Here is a 20184-nt window from a genome sequence, read left to right as displayed (position 1 = left end):
CAGCCAAAGTCACATTTACACATAAGAACAAGGATGGAAGCACTCAGAAAATACCATTTTGCCTTCTTAACAACAACAAAAGGTCAAGTATATTCTTAGCTTACTGAGAATGACACAAGAACTGTGGTGAACAATGATATAAGGAAGCACAGCAATTTAAGCAGTTGTTATAAAAAAGGCAACAAGAGTGAGTGCAAAACTAAACAAAAAAATTTTTAAAGGAAAACATCATATAAAAATATTATGTATTTATAAATATACACTTAATTCTAGAAAAATATTTGAGGTAGATGACATAAATCTTAAAAAGCCAGCAAGAAGACATATATTAAAAATAAGTAAGATAAATTAATCAAAAAGAATAAAAAAACAGGGTATATAAAGTAAAACTTAGTTAAGTTAGCAGAAGAATGTATATCTGTCCTATGTATTTTTTTTTGAGGATTTATAGCTTATATTTAAGAGTCCTGGGACTCTAGGAAGCTAGTTATCTTTCTGTCCTATGTATTTTTTAATGGTGGATTAGACACTTGGCTCTAAGAAGACTAGTATACAATGTAAACAGGTGTCACAAACGATTGTGGATCCACAGGATCCATGAGGAAACACACACACACACACACACACACACACACACACACAGTCCAGGAGAAGTCCAACTATTCCTGGTACTGTGACCTAAAAAAAGTTTCTTCCACTTAAATTCATTGGAGAAGGAAGCATTGGGTATCATAAAGGACAATATCCTTGACAACATCTGTACATTAAACCCAATAAATTTCATAGAGCTGTTCTTTTTTAAAAAATGTCATTTCATATAGGTTTTATGATATTATGGTGGCAAAAGTCATTTACTAAAAGTAATTTTTTGCAAAGGCTTATGTTTTTCTGATTGTGTGGTTTAATCTTCTTACAGATTTTTGAGATCTTGAATAATACATATACTTCAGTAAATACTGTCTGTCTTAGCTGAGATATTGAAAGTTATTGAGAAGTGATTTTGAGGTTGTGCTCCCTGAAATTTGGTAGTAAAATGTGGTAATATGGCTTACCAGTGAAGTGATATATTCTTGAGAAAACCATTGAGCCCAACAAAATCTTAAGTGGAAGACTTTTGCTTAACTTGAAAGCTTTGTTACCCCTAGTTGGAGGCAAGGGTATAGCAATTAATAATTAACCAACTTTTGTACGTTAGTACTATTAGCCCTATACTGTCAAAGAGAAAGCCACAGCAGCAGATGGACTAAAAATATGCCAAATTTCTTATAATTTAAAAATTTGATTTTAGATTAGGTATATTTGACCTATGTTTTTTGAAAACTTTTATTGCATTCAAATTTATGCTGTTTATACTGTCATAGAATGAAAATAACTTTGAGTTTTGTTTCATAATGTAGACAGCTGATTTTTATTCTATCACATTTCACTTTCTCTTTCATTTCGTATAGTTAGACTGTTTTTACCCTCTGAAACATTGGAATTGTACCTTGTGAGATGAGGCTAGAGTATGTGGAACTGAGGTATGTTTTAAACTGGAGTGCAGAGAAGGCATAGTGTGTAGCACTCATATCAGGCTAACACGCTCAGGACAATTTCAATTTGGCCCCTGCCTATCTACTCTGGACTTAGGCTTAAAAACCTTTTGTGTAATCTGAGGTCATTCTGTCCCTTCGTGGTCCACAATATTAATGAGACCTTATTATGTGTCAGGAACTGTCCCAAGGCACCTGGAAAGAAGAGACATATTAAATGGGATATGGCACTATAATAAAGATATAGTGGATTAAACAAGCAGTTTGTTTTATGAAAATTTTGGTTAGATGTTACAGGTGTGGTTCAGTGGCTCAGCCAAATTGGAGATTTAACTTCTTACTTTACTATCCTCAAAATGTGACCTTCCATTTCATGGGCCAAATGGCTACTCCAGGTCTCACTTCCATTTTGTATTCCAGCCAGTGGAAAAGAAGAAAAGCAAGGGGAAGACATGTCCCTCTTTTAAGGGACCTATGTAGAAATTATGTGTGACTTCTGCTCATATTCCTTTCCTAGATCTTAGTCACATAGCCACAACTAACTACAAGTGAAACTGAAATGTAGTCATTAGCTGGATAGCCATGTCTTCATGGGTTCTACTGTTAAAGGAAGAAGGGGAGAATGGATATTGTTAGATAACTAGGTCCTTTATGAAGCAGTGACCTAAACAGTCATGATCCTTGGCTTCAACCTGGCTCTGAGCTTAGAATTTCCTCCTTTAGACCTAGACGTAGTCATAGTCTGCACGCTAGGTATACAGCTATTTTACCCAGCCTGCCAGTGCTGTTTTTCCCAGCAGCCTCAACTTAGGGCCATTTAAGTACAAAATAACATGGAACTTGCAATATATTAACTGTATATTTTTTTCCATTCCATCCAAATAGCTATTATTTCTAATGCTCCCACATCCAATATCTGCACGAGTTGGTTGAGTGCATGCCCCTCATTCTACTATGAGCTCTTTATTAGGCAAGATATCTTAACCAAACTATAAAATTGTGTTGAGAACAGAGCCAAGTCCATAGTAAGCATCCAATAAATATTTGATAGATTTTTGTTGAATTGGTAATGAAAGTTAGCACAAGAACTGGATGCTGATCAGAGAAAGAAAACTCAATTGGATCCAACCCAATTTAAATGTAAACTGAGCCTACATTATCACTACTTTTCACCCTCTCCTCACTATGACATTTATGTGCTTGTTTAGTTTAGGGCTTCACATAAGAATGACCATGAACATTTGACTTGGGAAAGGGGAGTCAGGAAACTGTTCACCTTCTTGATCATTTTGTCAACCCCTTTCTCCCAAAGGAGATATTTATGTAGCCCAATAACTTCACTAAACTGTAATAAAATATATCTTCATGTTTTCTTTCTCTATAATTTCTGTAGAAAACATATAATTTGCATGCATTTTTACAGAAGAATCTTAAAAAGAAAAGAAACTTTTAATTTTATATGCTAGCATATAAAATACAGTCAGTAAATCCAACAGACAGTGACAGCACGAAAGGAAAAAAAGACTGTGGGGGGAGAGAAAGAGAGGAGAAGGGAAGCAGGAGAGATCTGTAATGATTTTAGATTATTATTATTATTTGGTTATATGAAGCCACTTATCCTTGCAACATGAATGATAAATGAGCAACTAGTACAACTGTAATACAGTACAATACATTGAAAGCCAATTACTAATGATACAGGAGCATTAAAGAGCAACTATAACTAAATCGTAGAAAATCAGAGTATGAAGGAAAAACATTAGATTTATGAAAGAGTGAAGTGTACTCTAAAGAACATCCACAAAATCAGAGACATAATAATGGCATTATACTTTAAGCTGATGAAGAAAATGTTATAAATCATATCTTCTGACTTGGAAATTCTCCCAATGGTTGGAATTTTATTTCAAGAGAACCTCTATTTCTGAATTAAATGCCATAAATCTGAGAATTGTATTCACTTTTGTCACTTGATCCGTTTGGTAATAAATTTATGGTAAGCCTCCATGAAAAGTTTCCAGCTACCCTCAGATTCATAGTTAAGGTTAGGGTGAGTAGTACTCTTTCCTCTTAAAAGGTATTTCCTTGGAGTTTGTCTACACTGTCCTTTTGAAGCTCAGACTCAGAATCTCTGACCTTGGTGCTGCTTTTGATGTTGTTTTGGGTTCTGTGGCTGTGACATTATAACTTTTGCAAATTATTTATTATACTAGTATTGCATGTAGACAAGAACCAGCCTTAGTTTTCAATCCAGAAGTTGTGTTTTTTCCTTTGTTGAGATGATGAAATAAACATCTTTAGAAACAAATTTTCTCTGCTTTAAAGTTTCACATTTAGAAGTTCATCTCAATTTAATTTTAATTTTGTCAAAGAGCAGGAAAATAAAGTGAATAAAAGGAGGAAAATCCCTGAAAGTAACTCTAACCAGTAGCACAAGGATAGTTATATCCAATTTAACTAGTGGGATGGACCTGGCCAAAACACAGGATAGATTTATCTAGTAGCCATATATTTTTCTTGCCTCCCCACTTTTTTTTGCTACTCCAAGCACCATAAATATGATAAATATCATATATAGGGTCTTTAGCTGACAGAATACATCATGATTAATTATGAAACAGAGACTCTAATGAAATGCAGCACCTGAAGGAAATACCAAAGATTATGCAGTCTTGAGGTGGTAGCCTTTTTATTATAGCATCAGGCAGTAGGAAGCTATATATGTATGTCACACACACACACACACACACACACACATGTATTTCTGAAGCATTTAGAAAAATAGCCCAATTCAGATGCAAGGAATTATTTCTTTCACACCCTATGAACATAAAGCAATAATACTACAGAAAATGACACTAGTGGAACATATACAGATGGCATGAAATAGAAATCATCCCAGTAGCAACAGCTATTTTATTTTAAAGATGGTATAAATTGAAACCATAGGAACTAACAGAAACTCTTAAAGGAGCCCTTCCGTTTATGCTTTAAAAAGTACCTTATTGAGCTGAACACCCAAACAATGCTGGGCTGCCTTTGCAAGGAGAATATGCAAGCCTCCCGCTAATTGACATGGGCATGGAGCTACATTATAGCAACATTTGTCACTGTTACCTCTAGAGAAGGAGGCAACTGGGTCAATATTTGGCTCCATTGTTAAGTTTAAGCTTGGACAAGATATTTTAACTAATTTGTTTCCTTATTCATAAAGTGGATATATAAATATTCATTGTTGTATTTTGTAAGGATTGGATGACATAGCTTATGTAAACAGCTAGTGCATAGTAGTTGTTCAATTAACTCACTCCTGTCTCAGCTGGCTTTGTGTGCGGTTCCTCACTTAGACCTGGGAGTGGGTTCAATAACTCAGCTGAGCAGTCCACAGGAAAGAAGGTGCCTATGAAAGGTGAGGCCCAAAACCAGCCAAACAAATCAAATTGGACTTATTGCCCATTATTTTTCAATTTGCTCTTTGTGTTCCTTTTGACTAGTCATGAAGATAATGGAGCTGGAAAAGAGTAAGTAAACACTGTTGTTTTGGGTGGTCTTTTCTCTTTAGAATTCACCCAGATTTTCAGTCTCGATGACTGATTAATTTTTGACAATTAAATGAGAACAAAGAAAAATTGTAAATATTATGTTACATGAATGACTCAACAGACAGCGTTTTGTTTTGTTCGAGTTAGCTCTCTAGGGGCTAATACGATCATATTCTAGGTATTAATTTAGCTTAAGTGGCTCCCACCAAAACTGCTTTGGTTTCTATGGAGACTCTTTCTCTGGTTTACTGGTATATAACTGTTTCCTCAACTTTTCATTTCCTGAAATAGCACCAAGTACAGTATCTAAATTTTGACTAATATAAATCAAAGCACATGCTTTCCTTTCAGTAAAGTCCTCTATTTCAACATGCGTGCAGGATTTTCCTTTTTAATGCTTTAGACATCTGTTATTGCTAATGGGGATAAAATGTCACATGTTAAAAACAATAAAAGTTATTAAAAGCAGTGCAGGTTTTAAATATTTTGAAATTATTTATGTTAGAAGTATAATTTTTTTCTTTAGTTGTATGGTAGAGATTTCAAACAATGAGGATAAAAAGTATGTGAAAGTGAATATGTGTACGAACATGCAAATATGATCATATAAAGCTTTTATGGATCACATTTATCAGGTTATAATGTACACTTCTAAAAAATTAAGTAAATATTAAATATTACACAATCTCCATATACCTTTACTCACACGATCACATGCACATTCATGCATACAAACGTACACACATTGTGTTCCCATGGGCTTAATAGGAGCAGAGCTATGATACTAATTGTTTAAAAGCCAGCAATTTCATTAGATATTTGAAGTGTATTCCTGACTAATCAATAATGTCTTAGCATTAATATAGTTTACTGTAGCTATTTTAGTTGGATGTGTCTCTTTGTGTGTGTGTGTGTGTGTAATTACAGGTGACTTCAACTGTGTTTAAAAGAAGGAACACCTCAGCATTTTAACTGAATTTCCCATTTCAGTGTCAATGAAATTAAAGTCATATTTGCTAAGTACTTTTAACTTTTAACTTTGTATTCAATTAACTTCAACTTCCCTTTTGGGGGGACTGTGGGAATACTCGTTTTATTGAAGAAAGACTGATAAATGAAAATCAATCATTTCTCAAAACCCAATGATTTCATTTATATAAAAGAAAACAAAAATGGGGAAGCAAATTGAGGTTGTTTGAAATCAGGATCTGGGTTTTCCTGCAGGAAGAGAAGGGCAATAACCGGAAGGAATCATGAGAGGGGACCTCTAATATGCTAGTAATGTTTTGTTCTCTAGTATCTAAAGAAAAGTATTACAGAATATCACTCCTAAGCATGTAAAATACCTAGTCTAAATGTTTTAAGCTTAGAAAGGCAAGCGTTCTCACGTAAGTAACAGCATCCTGCCCTTCAACTAAGAGTAAAACTTACAAATTGTATTGTTGTGTGGCTATTTTTAATTCAAAATAATTTTATGATTTTTCTCTTTTTTCATTCTTTGTGGTGATAAAATTTAAGATTTACTCTCTTAGCAACTTTCCTAGTATATAATACAGTATTTTAAACTATAGTCACCACGCTGTGTATTTGATCCTCAGAACTTACCCATCTTATAAATGGAAATTTGTACCCTTTGACCAACATTTCCCCATTTCCTCCACCCCACAACCCCTGGCAACCACCATTCCACCCTATTTCTATGAGTTTGGCTTCTTCTTAGATTCCACGTACAAGTGAGAACATACATTTGCCTTTCTCTGTCTGACTTATTTCACTTAGCATGATGCCCTCAAAGTCCATCCATCTTGTTGCAAAAGGCAGGATTTCCTTCTTTTTTATGGCTGAATAACATTCCATTCACATCTTCTTCAACCATTCATCTGTTGATGGAAATTTGTTTGTTTCCATGTTTTGGCTATTGTGAATAATGCTGCAACGAACATGGGGGATGCAAATATCCGTTCCAGATAATGATTTCATTTCCTTCAGATATATACCCAGAAGTGGGATTACTGGATCATACTGTAGTTTGATTTTGATTTTTTGGAGGAAACTTCATACTGTCTTCCATAGTGACCACACCAATTTACATTTCTACCAACAGTGCATGAGGGTTCCCTTTTCTCCACATCCTTGCCAACACGTGCCATTTAACAGGTGGGAGGTGATAACTCATTATGGTTTTGATTTGCATTTCCCTGATGATTAGTGATGTTAAGTACCTTTTCATGTACCTGTTGGCCATCCGTGTGTCTTCTTGGAAAAATATCTATTCAGGTCTTTGGCCCATTTTTAAATTGGATTATTTGTGTTTTTGCTAGTGAGTTGTATGAGTTCCTTATATATTTTGGATATTAACCCTTTTCAGACAGTTTGCAAATATTTTCTCCCATTCCATGGGTTGCCTTTTCATTTTGTTGATTGTTTCTTTTGCTGTAGAGAAGCTTTTTAGTTTTATGTATTCATACTTGTTTTAAAATAATTCCATTGTTTTTCTGTTTTCTGTCTACAAAAGGATGATAGAAAACTGGAAAAATACAAACAAGTACAGAAATGACCAGTTCTTTTATAGCATATATAAAAAGAACATTTATATTTATAGATAAAAGTATGCCTACATACAACTTATATCTTTACACACATTCCCATATGAAACAGAAATGAAATCATGCCTCGCATATTGCTTTCTTTATAAAATACTTTTTTACTTATTTACGTTAATAATCTTTCCATGGCACAAACTATTTTGAACATCATCCTTTCAATGACTGCAACAATTTAAAATAAGTACTCACATTTTTAGACATCTAGGCTGTTTTCTATATTTTGACATCAAAAACAATACTGAGATGCATATTTTGTAGTCTAATCTTTGTACATAATTTTGATTATTTCCTTAGGCTAAATTCCTACAAATGAAATTTCTGTAAGCAAGCCATAAGAATCCACAAAATGTCCTAATGTTGTAAAATATGGCTTAGATCTTCCTAACCAGAGCCAAGGTTCAGAGAGCATTCTTGAATCCTTTCTAACTCCTTTCTTGATATGGTAAATTACCTGAACTTCAGATACTCTTGAATCACTCCAAGAGGAAGTAGCTCTGCTTCCAGGGAAAATTCTGTTTTTCTCATTGAGTCAATGACCCTCATCTAATCAATGAATGTTCAGTAGGTTTCCTGAATGGCAATTCCAGACACTTTGTTTTCTACAATTGGCTGGCAGCTGGTCTTGGTAATTATATTCAGGCCTGATATTCTTATGTGGGGCCAATGCTCAGTCAAAACCTGGAGTAATTCTTGGGCTTGTTTTCAATATATGCAAAGACACTGATACTCACTTAAATACCTGTTTTAGTGACAAGTGATGGAAACATTAAACAATCATTAATATTATAACATATGAAGTATTCAAGAAAGAGATGACAGTAGAAAACGAGCAAAGCTACCAGCGTATGGAGGAAAAGAAAGAAAAATAAAACCTTTTTAGAGGTTTGATCTGGGAGTAAAAAATTTTTACATATGTACCATCCATTCTAATATACACGTGAAGGTATTCTGATGGAAGTAATTTTGTATGTATGCATGTTCGTATGTATGTGAATCATACAATGGAGAGAGGGGTTATAGGTACAGAAGTAGAAACTTTGAGGCTGTCCAGGGTAAGGTCCCTGAGGTATGGTGTATATTTTCATGTGGATGTAATTTGGGAAGATTTTTGTTGCGTGTTGTTGTGTAATGCTTTGAGTTCTGGGCATATTTCAGCCTGCTTCATGTTAACTTTAGAAGTAGTTGATTGAATTTGATGAAATATAGTACACTAAAGTTTAATTTGTAGTTGTGTCATCTTGAAACAAAGTGGCACCCAATATATATATTTTAACTGAGCTCATCTGCTCTAATTTTAATGGGCTTCAGTGAGATTAGGCAAATGAATAGTGATGAAAGAAATGGTGTGGCATGTTCAATAAGATCTACAATTAACAAAACCACTACTTGTCAAATGCTTGTTAACTACAGTCACCACATTTTTTCTGGTCAAAAATATGAACCCATGGTGAGAATATTTGAAACTGGGTATGTTTCCCAAGTCGGAAAAGTTTTAGTAAAGTTCAGAGGGCCCTTCAAATAAGACTCTTGAAGTTGAATCAAAGCATTTAAAAGGAACAAGATATTTAATAATTATCCTTTTAACTTTCTATGCAAGGAGGCAAATTTTTCATATAAAATAGTAGATACGAAAAAAAGTTACCTATTCTTAAATGTTGAGAAATTATGTGCAAGTTAAGGCCACCTTTATCTTTTAAAAACTGATGTTTAAATTGCAAGTAAATCTAGGCCAAAGCTTTTCAGAGATTTTGTACAAATCCACTAGTGTTAGAGTGAAAAGGAACCCGTGTGAATAAAGAAGATAAGTCCAAGTGCCAAATTTTCAAAGACTGTAAATGGCAGAAGTAACACAGGATGTCCAAGGATGCATTTTGGAACCCGACGTCCCCCTCTGCTGCTCTAAAGAGGGGTTTTTCTCTTTTCTTCCTGATTCCTTTCTGTTGCAGGTGGCAGCCACTTAACCTTCCTGGGTGCACAAGGACTCCTATGTCCCTCAGAAAACCTAACACAAAGCATGGCCATGCTATCTCATTCCGGTTGACTAGGCTGAGTGAGTCCCAGGTTTTCGGATTTCACATCAGCCATCATCAGGCATACATAAATGCTTAGTACATGAGGCAGTCCTACTTCTCAATTACTTTCACAAATACAGCAGCTTTCAAGATGAATTTGCTCAAAAAAAAATTACTAGAGGATTTACCAATTGAGCTATCACTTTTTCATATGAAAGCTTTTTATGCAAAATACAGAGATTATTTTAGGAATGTAGGATTTACAGTGACCTTCCTGGCAGACCAAAGATTACAATTACGTATGTCATGGACCAGAAGCCTTACCCTTAAATTTTTATGTTTTTAAAACAAAACTAAACAAACACTTTATTAGGGCAACAAATTAAATTGGGCACAAAATGCCATGCTAAAAGACTAAGTCTAAAAGACTTTGATTCATTTAGGAGAGACAGGACAACTATTTAATATTGCTTTTATATGTGTTCTCATGAGTCCTTCTTAAAAGGCTGAACTGTCATTTTGCTCTGCATACACATTCAACATTGAAAGGGCATAAACAACAATTACAATATTGGCTTAATATTTATTTTGCATGAGGCACTGTACTAAGCACTTTACATGATCTCTTATGATACTTTAAAAAAAAATTATTAGCACCTTTAATTATTATTTATTTATTTGGCTGTGTTGGGTCTTCATTTCTGTGCGAGGGCTTCCTCTAGCTGCGGCAAGCGGGGGCCACTCTTCATCGCCGTGCACGGGCCTCTCACTATCGCGGCCTCTCTTGTTGAGGAGCACAGGCTCCAGACGCGCAGGCTCAGTAGTTGTGGTTCACGGGCCTAGTTGCTCCGCGGCATGTGGGATCTTCCCAGACCAGGGCTCGAACCCGTGTCCCTTGCATTAGCAGGCAGATTCTCAACCACTGCGTCACCAGGGAAGCCCTCTTATGATACTTTTAATAACCCTGTGTTGATTATTTCCACTTTACAAATCAAAATACTAAAGCCCAGGAATTTTAAGTGAGTTATCTAATTTAGTAAGTAGCACAATTAGGATGTGAAGCTCCTCACTACTATAAACCCATACCTGAGAATGTAATCTGGCCAAGAATGTCAACATGGACCAAGGGACATAGAATCAGATACTCAGTTCTTGACTATGACCTTTAGGGGTACAGTACTGGTTTTTATTCCAGGACCCACACAGTACCATGCACAAACTTGGTTTCACTTTATGGAATACTTAAAGAAAAATTGTAGAACATGATGTGAATCAAGTGTATGTGAATGTCTCCCTGAAATTAATGATAATTTACATTTATAAGGTGCTTTATAGGTTCAAAGTAATGTCAAAATAATTATCTATTTTTTCACTTTTTATTTTGAAATATGTACTTATAGACTCACAGGCCATTACAAAGATGGTACACAGAGGTTCTGTGTACCCTTCACTCAGTTTCCTCCATTAGTTAGATCGTATATGACTACAGTACAGTATCAAAACCAGGAAATTGACATTGGTATGAAATGATATAGTTCTATGTCATTCTATCACATATGTGTATTAGTGTAACCACCATTGCAATTAAGATACAGAAATATTCCATCAGGGATCAGCTGATTTGAATAAATCCACACTGATTTGGAAAGCATATATTTAATATAATGTCTGGGCTGCTGACAAAATAGAACTCCTTTGAATGAATTTAGTTCATTTTTTTCAGATTTAAAGTCACTTCCTTTTTAATATATGTTCTATTACAGTAGCAGATTAAATTAGGAAGTTTTGGGGGTATATTGGGGGTTTACTGCTCTACTTAGAAGGATGCATAGACTAGGACTAAATGCTGACACAAATATTCCAAGAATAAGAAATTTGGGAGTATAAAAAAATTCATTTCATTTTTTACAGCTTATTTTAAAGCATTATATAATGAGCCCTGCTCTTTATATATTTTATGCTTTCATGTATTACCATTGGTGGTGAAGTTGATGTCTTCTTCTTTGAGTTTGCATTGCCATAGAATTGGAAGGGATATAATAATAATTATAGTGACGATGACGTGTATTGTAATAGTAGTTACCATTTACTGCTGCTCACTCTGCACAATTTAGTCTGTATACATATTTCAGTCAACTCTCATAAAAGCCCTATGAGACGAATGTTATTATCTTTACTTTAAAGATGAAGAAACCGAGGGTCAACAAGGTTAAGAAAGTTGTACTAGCTTTCACAGCACTATGCTATGTACCTGTGATTCAAACCCACCTCTGTCACATTCCAAAGCTTGTGTTTATGTTCATCAAAAGAGTTTTTTCTCTTCTCTTCTGGCAGGATTTCACTGAAGCCACCTGAGGAAAGTCGTGGCTTTAAAATATCCATAGAAGATTAGTTCAGAGACTCTTTAAAAAATTCCACCAGTGGTCCACCTTCCCCATTCCATTGCAGCAACTAAATCCCTCCGTGTGATATGCCCATGCCTACATTTCTGATCATCAGTAAAGATGAAGAACACTTACTAATTTTTACCACACTATTTCTACTTAAATACAACAATCATACAATTGTTCACAAATAAACTCAGACCCTGAGAGTCTGGCCTCTGAAATCCTTGACTGTGTGTAAATCTTGGCTTCACTATTTATTAGCTGATTAACTTTGGGAAAGTTATTTAACTTCTTTATTCTAAAGTGTTTTCATCACTAACAGAGTAATAATAATGTCTATAGCCTGAAATTATTGTGAGAACTTTAATAGTTATCAACATGTGCTGTCATGTAAGTAAGCAATACAGTAGATAATTATAGACATTACTAATTATTATAGATATTACTTCATCCAGACCTAATAATCCAATTATTCTCTTGTTCTCCTTTAGACCATTTCTAGTTTCTCCAACATTTCACTAAACTATGGGATTAAATGTAGCCAACATTTTACTAAACTCTAGGACTAAATACAGTCAATCAGTTTAAGATCTGACCAGTAACAAATACAGCCTGTGAAGTTTTGAAGAAGTTACAAAATTATCTGCAGTAAAATAACTGTGTAATCACATTCACCATTCATTCATTCAAATATATTTACATGATATTGTTGTCTTTATTGCTCACCAACTGTTTGTTCTATTTCCATATTCTCATAGATATTTTCCTCCTTTTTGAAGACTGGAGATCATAAAATGCTGTCCATCACAGCTGCTTTGAGATCATCTACATTTGCTGGCTGCAGGTGGAAATCTCCTTCACAGAGCCTTAAATAGAAGGTTGTAAAATTTGGCCTTTGAGGGAGCCAGACTGTACCAGCCTTTTGTATAATTTATCATCCACAGAGTGTGTTAAGGTGCTTTTGATCTTGAAGGCAATATCTTTCAAAGAAATGTGTTGCTTACATGTGACCATTGGTCCTTTATAGGAATATCAGTATCATGCTGATTTCCATAGGTGAATGAATTTTTAAGATGGTAAACTGATGACTCAATTTACTTGAGAGACTCTAGATCTTGTTGAAATCCATTCAGAGGATCAAATGAAAGAAAGTATGCGAAGGGTGCTTTGAAAACAATAATGTGCTAAGTAAACATTTTATGATGATAATTATGACATTTTATTATGATAATTCCCAGCATATTTGTCAAACTCTTGACTTCACTGAATATTAAAAGTTCTTTGCCTTCTGCAAAACTGAGTGGAATTCTACCAAATATTAGCTGTAAAGAATGTTTAAAAATACATTCATACTATTCTTTGCATTTCCTACACTTCCTTATGGAATGTGTTTTAGGCACAGAACTAAAATTTGGTATCACAGAGAAAGTTGTGGAAATTTATAGGCTTTGGTTTATAGAGACTTGAAGAAGTTTTTCCATCTTTCTGGTATTTTATTCCTGTCAGTTTGCATTGCTTCTTTCCTTTCCTTCTCTTCCTTCGCCAGGTTTGGTTTTGAGCTTTGGATTCAAAGAAACCCCAAAGTCAAAACAAAATGGTCAGAACTGCTGACTCTTGTTTTGTAACCTTTTTTAGTCAGGCATTCACAGGAAGAGAGAGCGCTGACCAGAAACTGGGACTAACTTCACCCAAAATGTTGGGAAAGTTCAGGAACCTTTGACTGAACTTGGGCCAAGATATAGATATATACCAACACTTTTCTAACACATTTAAACTAAAATTTAATCAAGTAATATCACCCAATAAGTAGAGTTAGTACTTAAAGTTCAATATTAATCTGCCAGTTATTTTTGATAAAAATAAATCTAAATTAAATATATCTAAATAAAAATAAAAATAATCTAATTTATATTTTGTATTAAATAGAATCTCTTGGTTTTAAAAGTTGCAGGTACATTTGGGAACCTCACACGTGAAGTATACCTAAGTGTCTTCATTAACTTTGAAATTTTCTTTGAAGATTTATAATTACAAAAAAAAGTTATGCTAAACTGTGCTTTATCAAGTTTCATTTCAAATTTTTGAAGCTGTTATAAACCTTCCACAATAGTGTTTTTATAATGGATTTGCTGACAAATGCAATCATAAACATGAATCCCAGGGTCTTAATTGTATGTTCATGCAGGAATTATGCATAATAGCATAAAATTTGGTTCAGTTTCCAGTGCTAATTTTGCCAAAATCTGTTTTCACATTGGGTAACTATAAAAGATGATCAGCCTGAATGGCTGCCTGTTGATGGCAAAGGCTTTTGATTATTTTTACTTTCCTTGGAAAGCCTGATTATCTTTCAAATATGATTTCATTTAGATCTTTTTTTTTGGTTTACATATCTGAATACTAATAGTAACCTGATAGTTATGGGGAACTTAGTTTGAGACCAAAAGGCAGTTTTCAGTCAGTAAAGAGTGTATAAATAAATCGCCTCCAAGCAATGTCTAAAATGGTATTTACATTCCAAATGTCCAAATTACTTTAAGATTTCAAAAACCAATTATTACAATTTTCCAGCAGTAATTGATACCCTTAGGATTTTTTTAACTGTTGGAAGGTATTGAAAAAACTATGCTGATATTTCTATCAGTGTTGGTTTAGAAGGTAATAAAGAATAAGACAATTTTAACATAGGATGTGTTAAATACTAAAATCACTTGTATTAAAGAGTGCACTGAATTCACGGATCTAACATGGGAAAACTAAAATTATCACGTTGCTTAGAAAAGTTGAGTGTCAAGACATCGAGGTGTGTGGATTCATGTTCGAGATGCAGATAATTTTGCTTTATCTCTATGGATGATTTGGTATAAGGAATAAGTCAATCCATTTTTTTTTTTTCTGTATTTGTTTGTTTGGGGTTTTTTTGGCCACTCCGTGCAGCATGCGGGATCTTAGTTCCCCGACCAGGGATTGAACCCATGCCCCCTGCACTGGGAGTGTGGAGTTTTAACCACTGGACTGCCAGGGAAGTCCCCATTTCTCTGTATTTCTGATCCTTATTTGGCTTCAAATTACTCAGTTAGTACAATGATTAAGAAGAAATCTTAAGAGACTTTACATTTTAGAGCAGCTTCTAAGTATATAAAAAAACAAAGAACGAAGCATTTATGAGCTGTAACAGTTTTAAGAATCGTGGACATAATTCTAATAATAATGGGAAAAACCTTTTTATTTAGAGCTTCTTTGGGTATTATTACTATACTGAAGAAGTATTCACTGTAGGATATCATGAGCTTACTAAGAATATAACAGAATGGTTCAGAATATGAAGGAGAGCATTAAGGATGATGGATGGTTGTATTTACTCTTCAGGACCCGATGATTTTGGGGTCCTTTGTCTACGCAGTTTTTTAGAATTTCTTATTTTCAAAATTGGTTCTTTCAACAAAATATTAATGATTCCTAAAGTTGAGTCTTTTTAGAAAAACTTATTCATCACTTGCAGATTTAAAAAAATGATATTTAATTCTCAGGAGAACTTTAAGTGGGAGAAGGAAGGGAGCTTCTATAAGCTCTTTCAATTTTGAACCCATTCACCCTATATGTAAAACGTCAACACACCTTTTTAATTGAATGAATAAATAACTGGATAAACATGAGGGACTGATGGAGCCACTTGCACTACAGAAGAAGTTGGGGAGCAGAATACTGTTTGATGATGAGTTGAGAAATAGTTATTTTTCTTTGACACATTGAAATGAGTAATTTAAAATGTGTCTTTAAAAATACAGATATGCTAGTCTGAGTCAAAAAGTTGTCTAGAAAAAGAGGAGAAAATGAGTAATTTTATTTTATAAGACTGATACAGAGGTCATTGTCCAAACTTCAGTTTATTTTAGTAAAGGTGCTAGAGAATTAAAAAAAAAAAATACACTCCCTGGTTTTGTTGTTGCTTGGTTTAGTTGGTTACGTTTTTTTCTTTTACCTGTTTATCCTGATGTTCTTATGGTAGAGGTGGAAACAATCCTGGTGAAAAGATACTCAAAATAAGAAATCATCTTTGGGAGGGTAGTCATTTCAGAGCTAATTCAGTTCCTATAGATAGGAGAACTAGGAAAAGTTTTAAATGAAGGTGTATGAGAGACAAGAAAATTGCTGTAATTCTGGTGGGAGGGAGTGTGAACTGGCAGATCTGCTTGGAAGGCAATCTGGCCATTTGTAGGCACAAACTTAAATGTTCACTTGATGCAGAAATTTCACTTCTAGTTACCTAATATCAGGAAATTATCACAGGCAGAGAAGGCATAAGAATGCTCTTGCATCATCATTTATTTTTTTAAAAAAGAAAATATCTTAGCTATCCACTTGTAAAGGATTGGAGTTTGGTTGTGATACACGGATATAACAATAAAATACAATGATTAGAATTACGTTTGAATAATATTTAAAGTCAAGGGAAAAGTGCTCATTCTATAAGGCTGAGTGGAAAAAGATAAATTCCAAAACTATCCCAGATTTGTTAAACACATTGAATTTATTTCTGTATAAGAAAAGACTAGAAGGAAATAGATAAAAATGCTAACTGTGAGGTAATGAGGAGTGATTTAAATTTTATTTCTTGTTTAAACTTTTATTTTCCAAACTTTTTAGGATGAGTATATATTACTTCTTAATAAAATGAATTATATTTCTAAAAGTATGATAGGGAGACTTGTGTGTGTCTGTGTGCCCCCGCGCAAGGATGTGAGAAGTGAGAGCAAAATAAAGTGTTGGAATAACAGGATTTATTTTTAGGATTACGGACTTTACAGTTAGGTGGGCATTATTCATTCCGCTTCCTCTCCTCACTTACCTACTCCTGTCTGAAGAACCCCAGTTCAGGTGTTAGCAGGTCGCCCAGAAGGAAGAACTGTGGAATGGCAGACCGTCCAAACTCGAGGGAGCCCCTCAGCATGGTCCTGCTTTAACCTCATCTCCATCGCACACATTTTGGCAAAGTGGAAGAATGCATCTCCTCCTCTAAGTTTTGTCTCTCCTGTCCCTAGATGCGAATAGAATATAAGCTATCTTTCCCTATCTTCAGCTAAAAATTCGAAAGTGCGCACTCAGGTGTAGCTGCCCCTGGGAGGACCCAGCCCTTTTCCCCCCTGTAGGCGACAGGTGAAAGCACCCGCGGGCGGTAAAGCCTCGGGGCGCCCAAGACACCCTGTAAACCCAGGTGCACCCCCAGCTCGTAGGCCGGAGCAGTCACCTCTGGGTTCAAGCGTCCGTAACAGGGTTGCTGTTCTGAGACTAAGGGGAGGGAAAGGGAGGGGGGAGGGAAGGAAGGGGGCGGGGATAATGTTCCTTTTTAGACGTCGCCCGTCCCTTCGACTCCCCTTCCTTTCTCGTCCCCTTCATTCTGCCTGTCGACAAGCCTAAGAGGACCGGAGGAGAGATCCGGAGCCCCTTGGCCTCTCAGAAGACCCAGTACCGCACTCCTCGCGGGTTTCTGGTCCAAGGCCTCCCTAAGAGCACGGCCGGAGCGGAGTGCCTGCCTGGGATGGCTGAGCACCGATTCTTGAGGCTTTAAAAAAAAAAAAAAAAAAAAAAAGAAAAAAAAGTAGGAATGCCTCTTTTATATTTACATTAACACACACACACACACACACACACACACACACACACGTAAGGAGGGAGATACGGGACTCCATAGAAGCCCCCGAAGTCTGCCTTTTCGGAGAGGATTAGCTTCCCCCCGCCTGACAAAAGCTGCTTTGGGGCGTGGGCCTCGACTACCCCAACTCCTTCTTAACCAGTCCTAGCTTGCCCCGCCCGCTCCTGCCCCATACTCCGTTGAGAGCGATCGCGTATATATTAACTCTACGGCTTCCACGCTTCTCGAGGGCTGTGGGAATTTTATAATCCAGAACCAAGCTCCCGAAGGCCAGACGTTCTGTCTTGGAGCGTCCCTCCTGGCCTTCCAGCCACACCCACTGCCGGGTCCCGAAACACCCCAAACCCGCGCGCTCCCAGGCGAGGAGGGGGCAGACACTTTCATCCCACACTGGCTCAGCCGGTTTCCTTCTCGAAGCTCTCCAAGAGCTCGGTCATGAAGGAAATGTAGACGATGGCCAGGCGTAGGGTCTCGATCCGAGACAGCCTCTTCTCGTAAGCAAAAGTGGGTACCTTCCTCCGCAGCTGGTCGAAGGCCTCGTTGAGGTTGAACATCCGCTTCCTCTCTCGGATGTTGGCGGCTTGGCGCTGGGCGTACGTGATCACTCTTTTCCTCTTGGGGCGGCCCAGCAGGGAGGCGCCTCTCCCGTGCTCCTCTTCCTCCTCGTTTCCCCCCTCTTCTACTTCACCCTCCTCTTCCTCTGGATCGTCCTCAAAACGCGCCAGACTCCTGGGTCCTTCCTCTCGGAGCACAAGGTCCTGGTGGTCTCCATAGGGGACCCCGGGTGCGAAGTCGCAGAGAAGAGGGTGCCCCGGGGAGGCTAGGGACAGGTCTGCGACGAATTCCAGCACGGTGGCGTCCACGCAGCTCTCGGGATAGGCTGCCATCGCATCGGCTTGGCCCTGCGTCTCATCGGTTTCTCGAAGGGAGGGGCGAGACTGGTGATGGGCTTCCTAATAGCCCTGAATCTGATGGGTCACCATCACCGAAGGACCAGGGGACATTAATATTTATAACCAAGCTGATAACAGGATTAGTTGCACCGACAGGGAAGGCTCTGACAACGTCGCTCCTCTCGAAACTGATGGAAGAAGACAAGCTTGAGCACGCATGGAAGACTCAAAGGGACAGGCCTCCAATTCTGCGATCCTTTTCGCTGTGCCACCTGGGACAGTTCCTTCTTGGCAACAACTCCCAGCCCTTACCTGCTGTGCTTTTTGTGTCTCTCCACACCCCCGCAGCCAACTAATATTCTTCAGGCTCCTTATCTCATGTAGTTTTTTAATTTAGCTTTGGATTTTCAAAGCAAGGATGTTTTCCACCGCTCTGGCTTCTCCTTGGCTTCAGAGTAGGAGTTCTGAATCTTGCCACCCTAGGCTGCCAGTGGGTGTGAAACAACTGCATGTGCTTTTAATGATGTCCTTAAGAGGGGCCCTGTCTGCCAGGGGTCGAGGGGAGCTGTTTGTCTGGTATCCCAGTGCAGCGGCTACTGAAAGGCAAGATCTTCCATTAGCTTAAGTAAGCACGGTAGGGGGGCCGAGAGTGCATTCCCCAGAGTCGCTGTTGGAACCGGCTTTCTCTTTCCACTGGGTCGTAAACAGCTCTCCTTTTGCTTTACCAACCCTGACTTCTAAAATCTGTTTTGCTGTAATCAGTCTAACAATTGAGGTACTTGACTTTCCTTTCCTAACCCTATCTCCCACCCACGTAAAGGATTTTACTTAGAGGGCAAAAGTTATGATGGCAATAAAACGAAAAAGGGAAGCTCAGAATATTTCCACCCAGTGTGCTTTACTGTATAATCCCAGCATGGGAGGCAAAGCAAACTCTCCCCCCCAAACAAAACAACTTCAGTCTCTTTTCAAAACTGCGATTCACCCTTTGATAAACCAGTTGGTCGATCAGCTCACCCTCTGTTGAGAAGTCTTTCAAATTTTAAATTGCTGATCAGTATTCGTGAACAAAGAATAATCCTGACACTTCTACCTGGTTTGTTTTCCTCATCACCAGCCTACAGGATTTAAGAGCAGAAACTATACTGTTCTGCATTTTATTTAAGAGAGATTTTGGTTATCTTTTTTTTTTTTATTGAGATGAAAAAAGACTTTAAATTTGGATAACGAAAATAAAATTTTACTGATTTCATATTATCTCATATATATATATATATAACAAAGAAGGGTTCACTTTTCCTTCTTCCTTTTTTTCTTTTTTTTTTTTTTTTTTTGCCAGTAGCTATATTTATTTAATTATTCTGTGTAGGGATTTTTAAGAAGACATGGTGGGGCAGAACAACATGGTAGAAAATCATTTTAAAGATGTGTTAGAAGAAATAGCCTAAAAAGATGAGTACAGAGATGCCTTGGTTCAAGGGAGAAATACCTAGGACATCAATTCCTATTAGCAAGGTAAGTTGTGACTATGATGGTTAAGTTAGTACATTGGACAGCTC

General features: G+C 36.8%; 1 protein-coding gene across 1 annotated transcript in view; it reads right to left on the bottom strand.

Moving 5' to 3' along the window:
• FERD3L (Fer3 like bHLH transcription factor) overlaps positions 1-19890 on the bottom strand; it is a 450573-nt gene extending 430683 nt beyond the window's left edge. Inside the window, exon 1 of the mRNA XM_082472797.1 lies at positions 15008-19890. Within this exon, the coding sequence (XP_082328923.1) occupies positions 18128-18619 (492 nt within the window). The 5' untranslated portion in view covers positions 18620-19890 and the 3' untranslated portion in view covers positions 15008-18127. The remainder of the gene's footprint in view (positions 1-15007) is intronic.
• Positions 19891-20184: the final 294 nt, after the last annotated feature.

Source organism: Balaenoptera physalus (genome assembly GCF_965194825.1).
Source record: "Balaenoptera physalus genome assembly, chromosome: 8".
Lineage (NCBI taxonomy): Eukaryota > Metazoa > Chordata > Mammalia > Artiodactyla > Balaenopteridae > Balaenoptera > Balaenoptera physalus.
The sequence above is the reverse complement of the archived record's forward strand: the minus strand, read 5'-3'. Positions and strand labels throughout refer to the sequence as shown.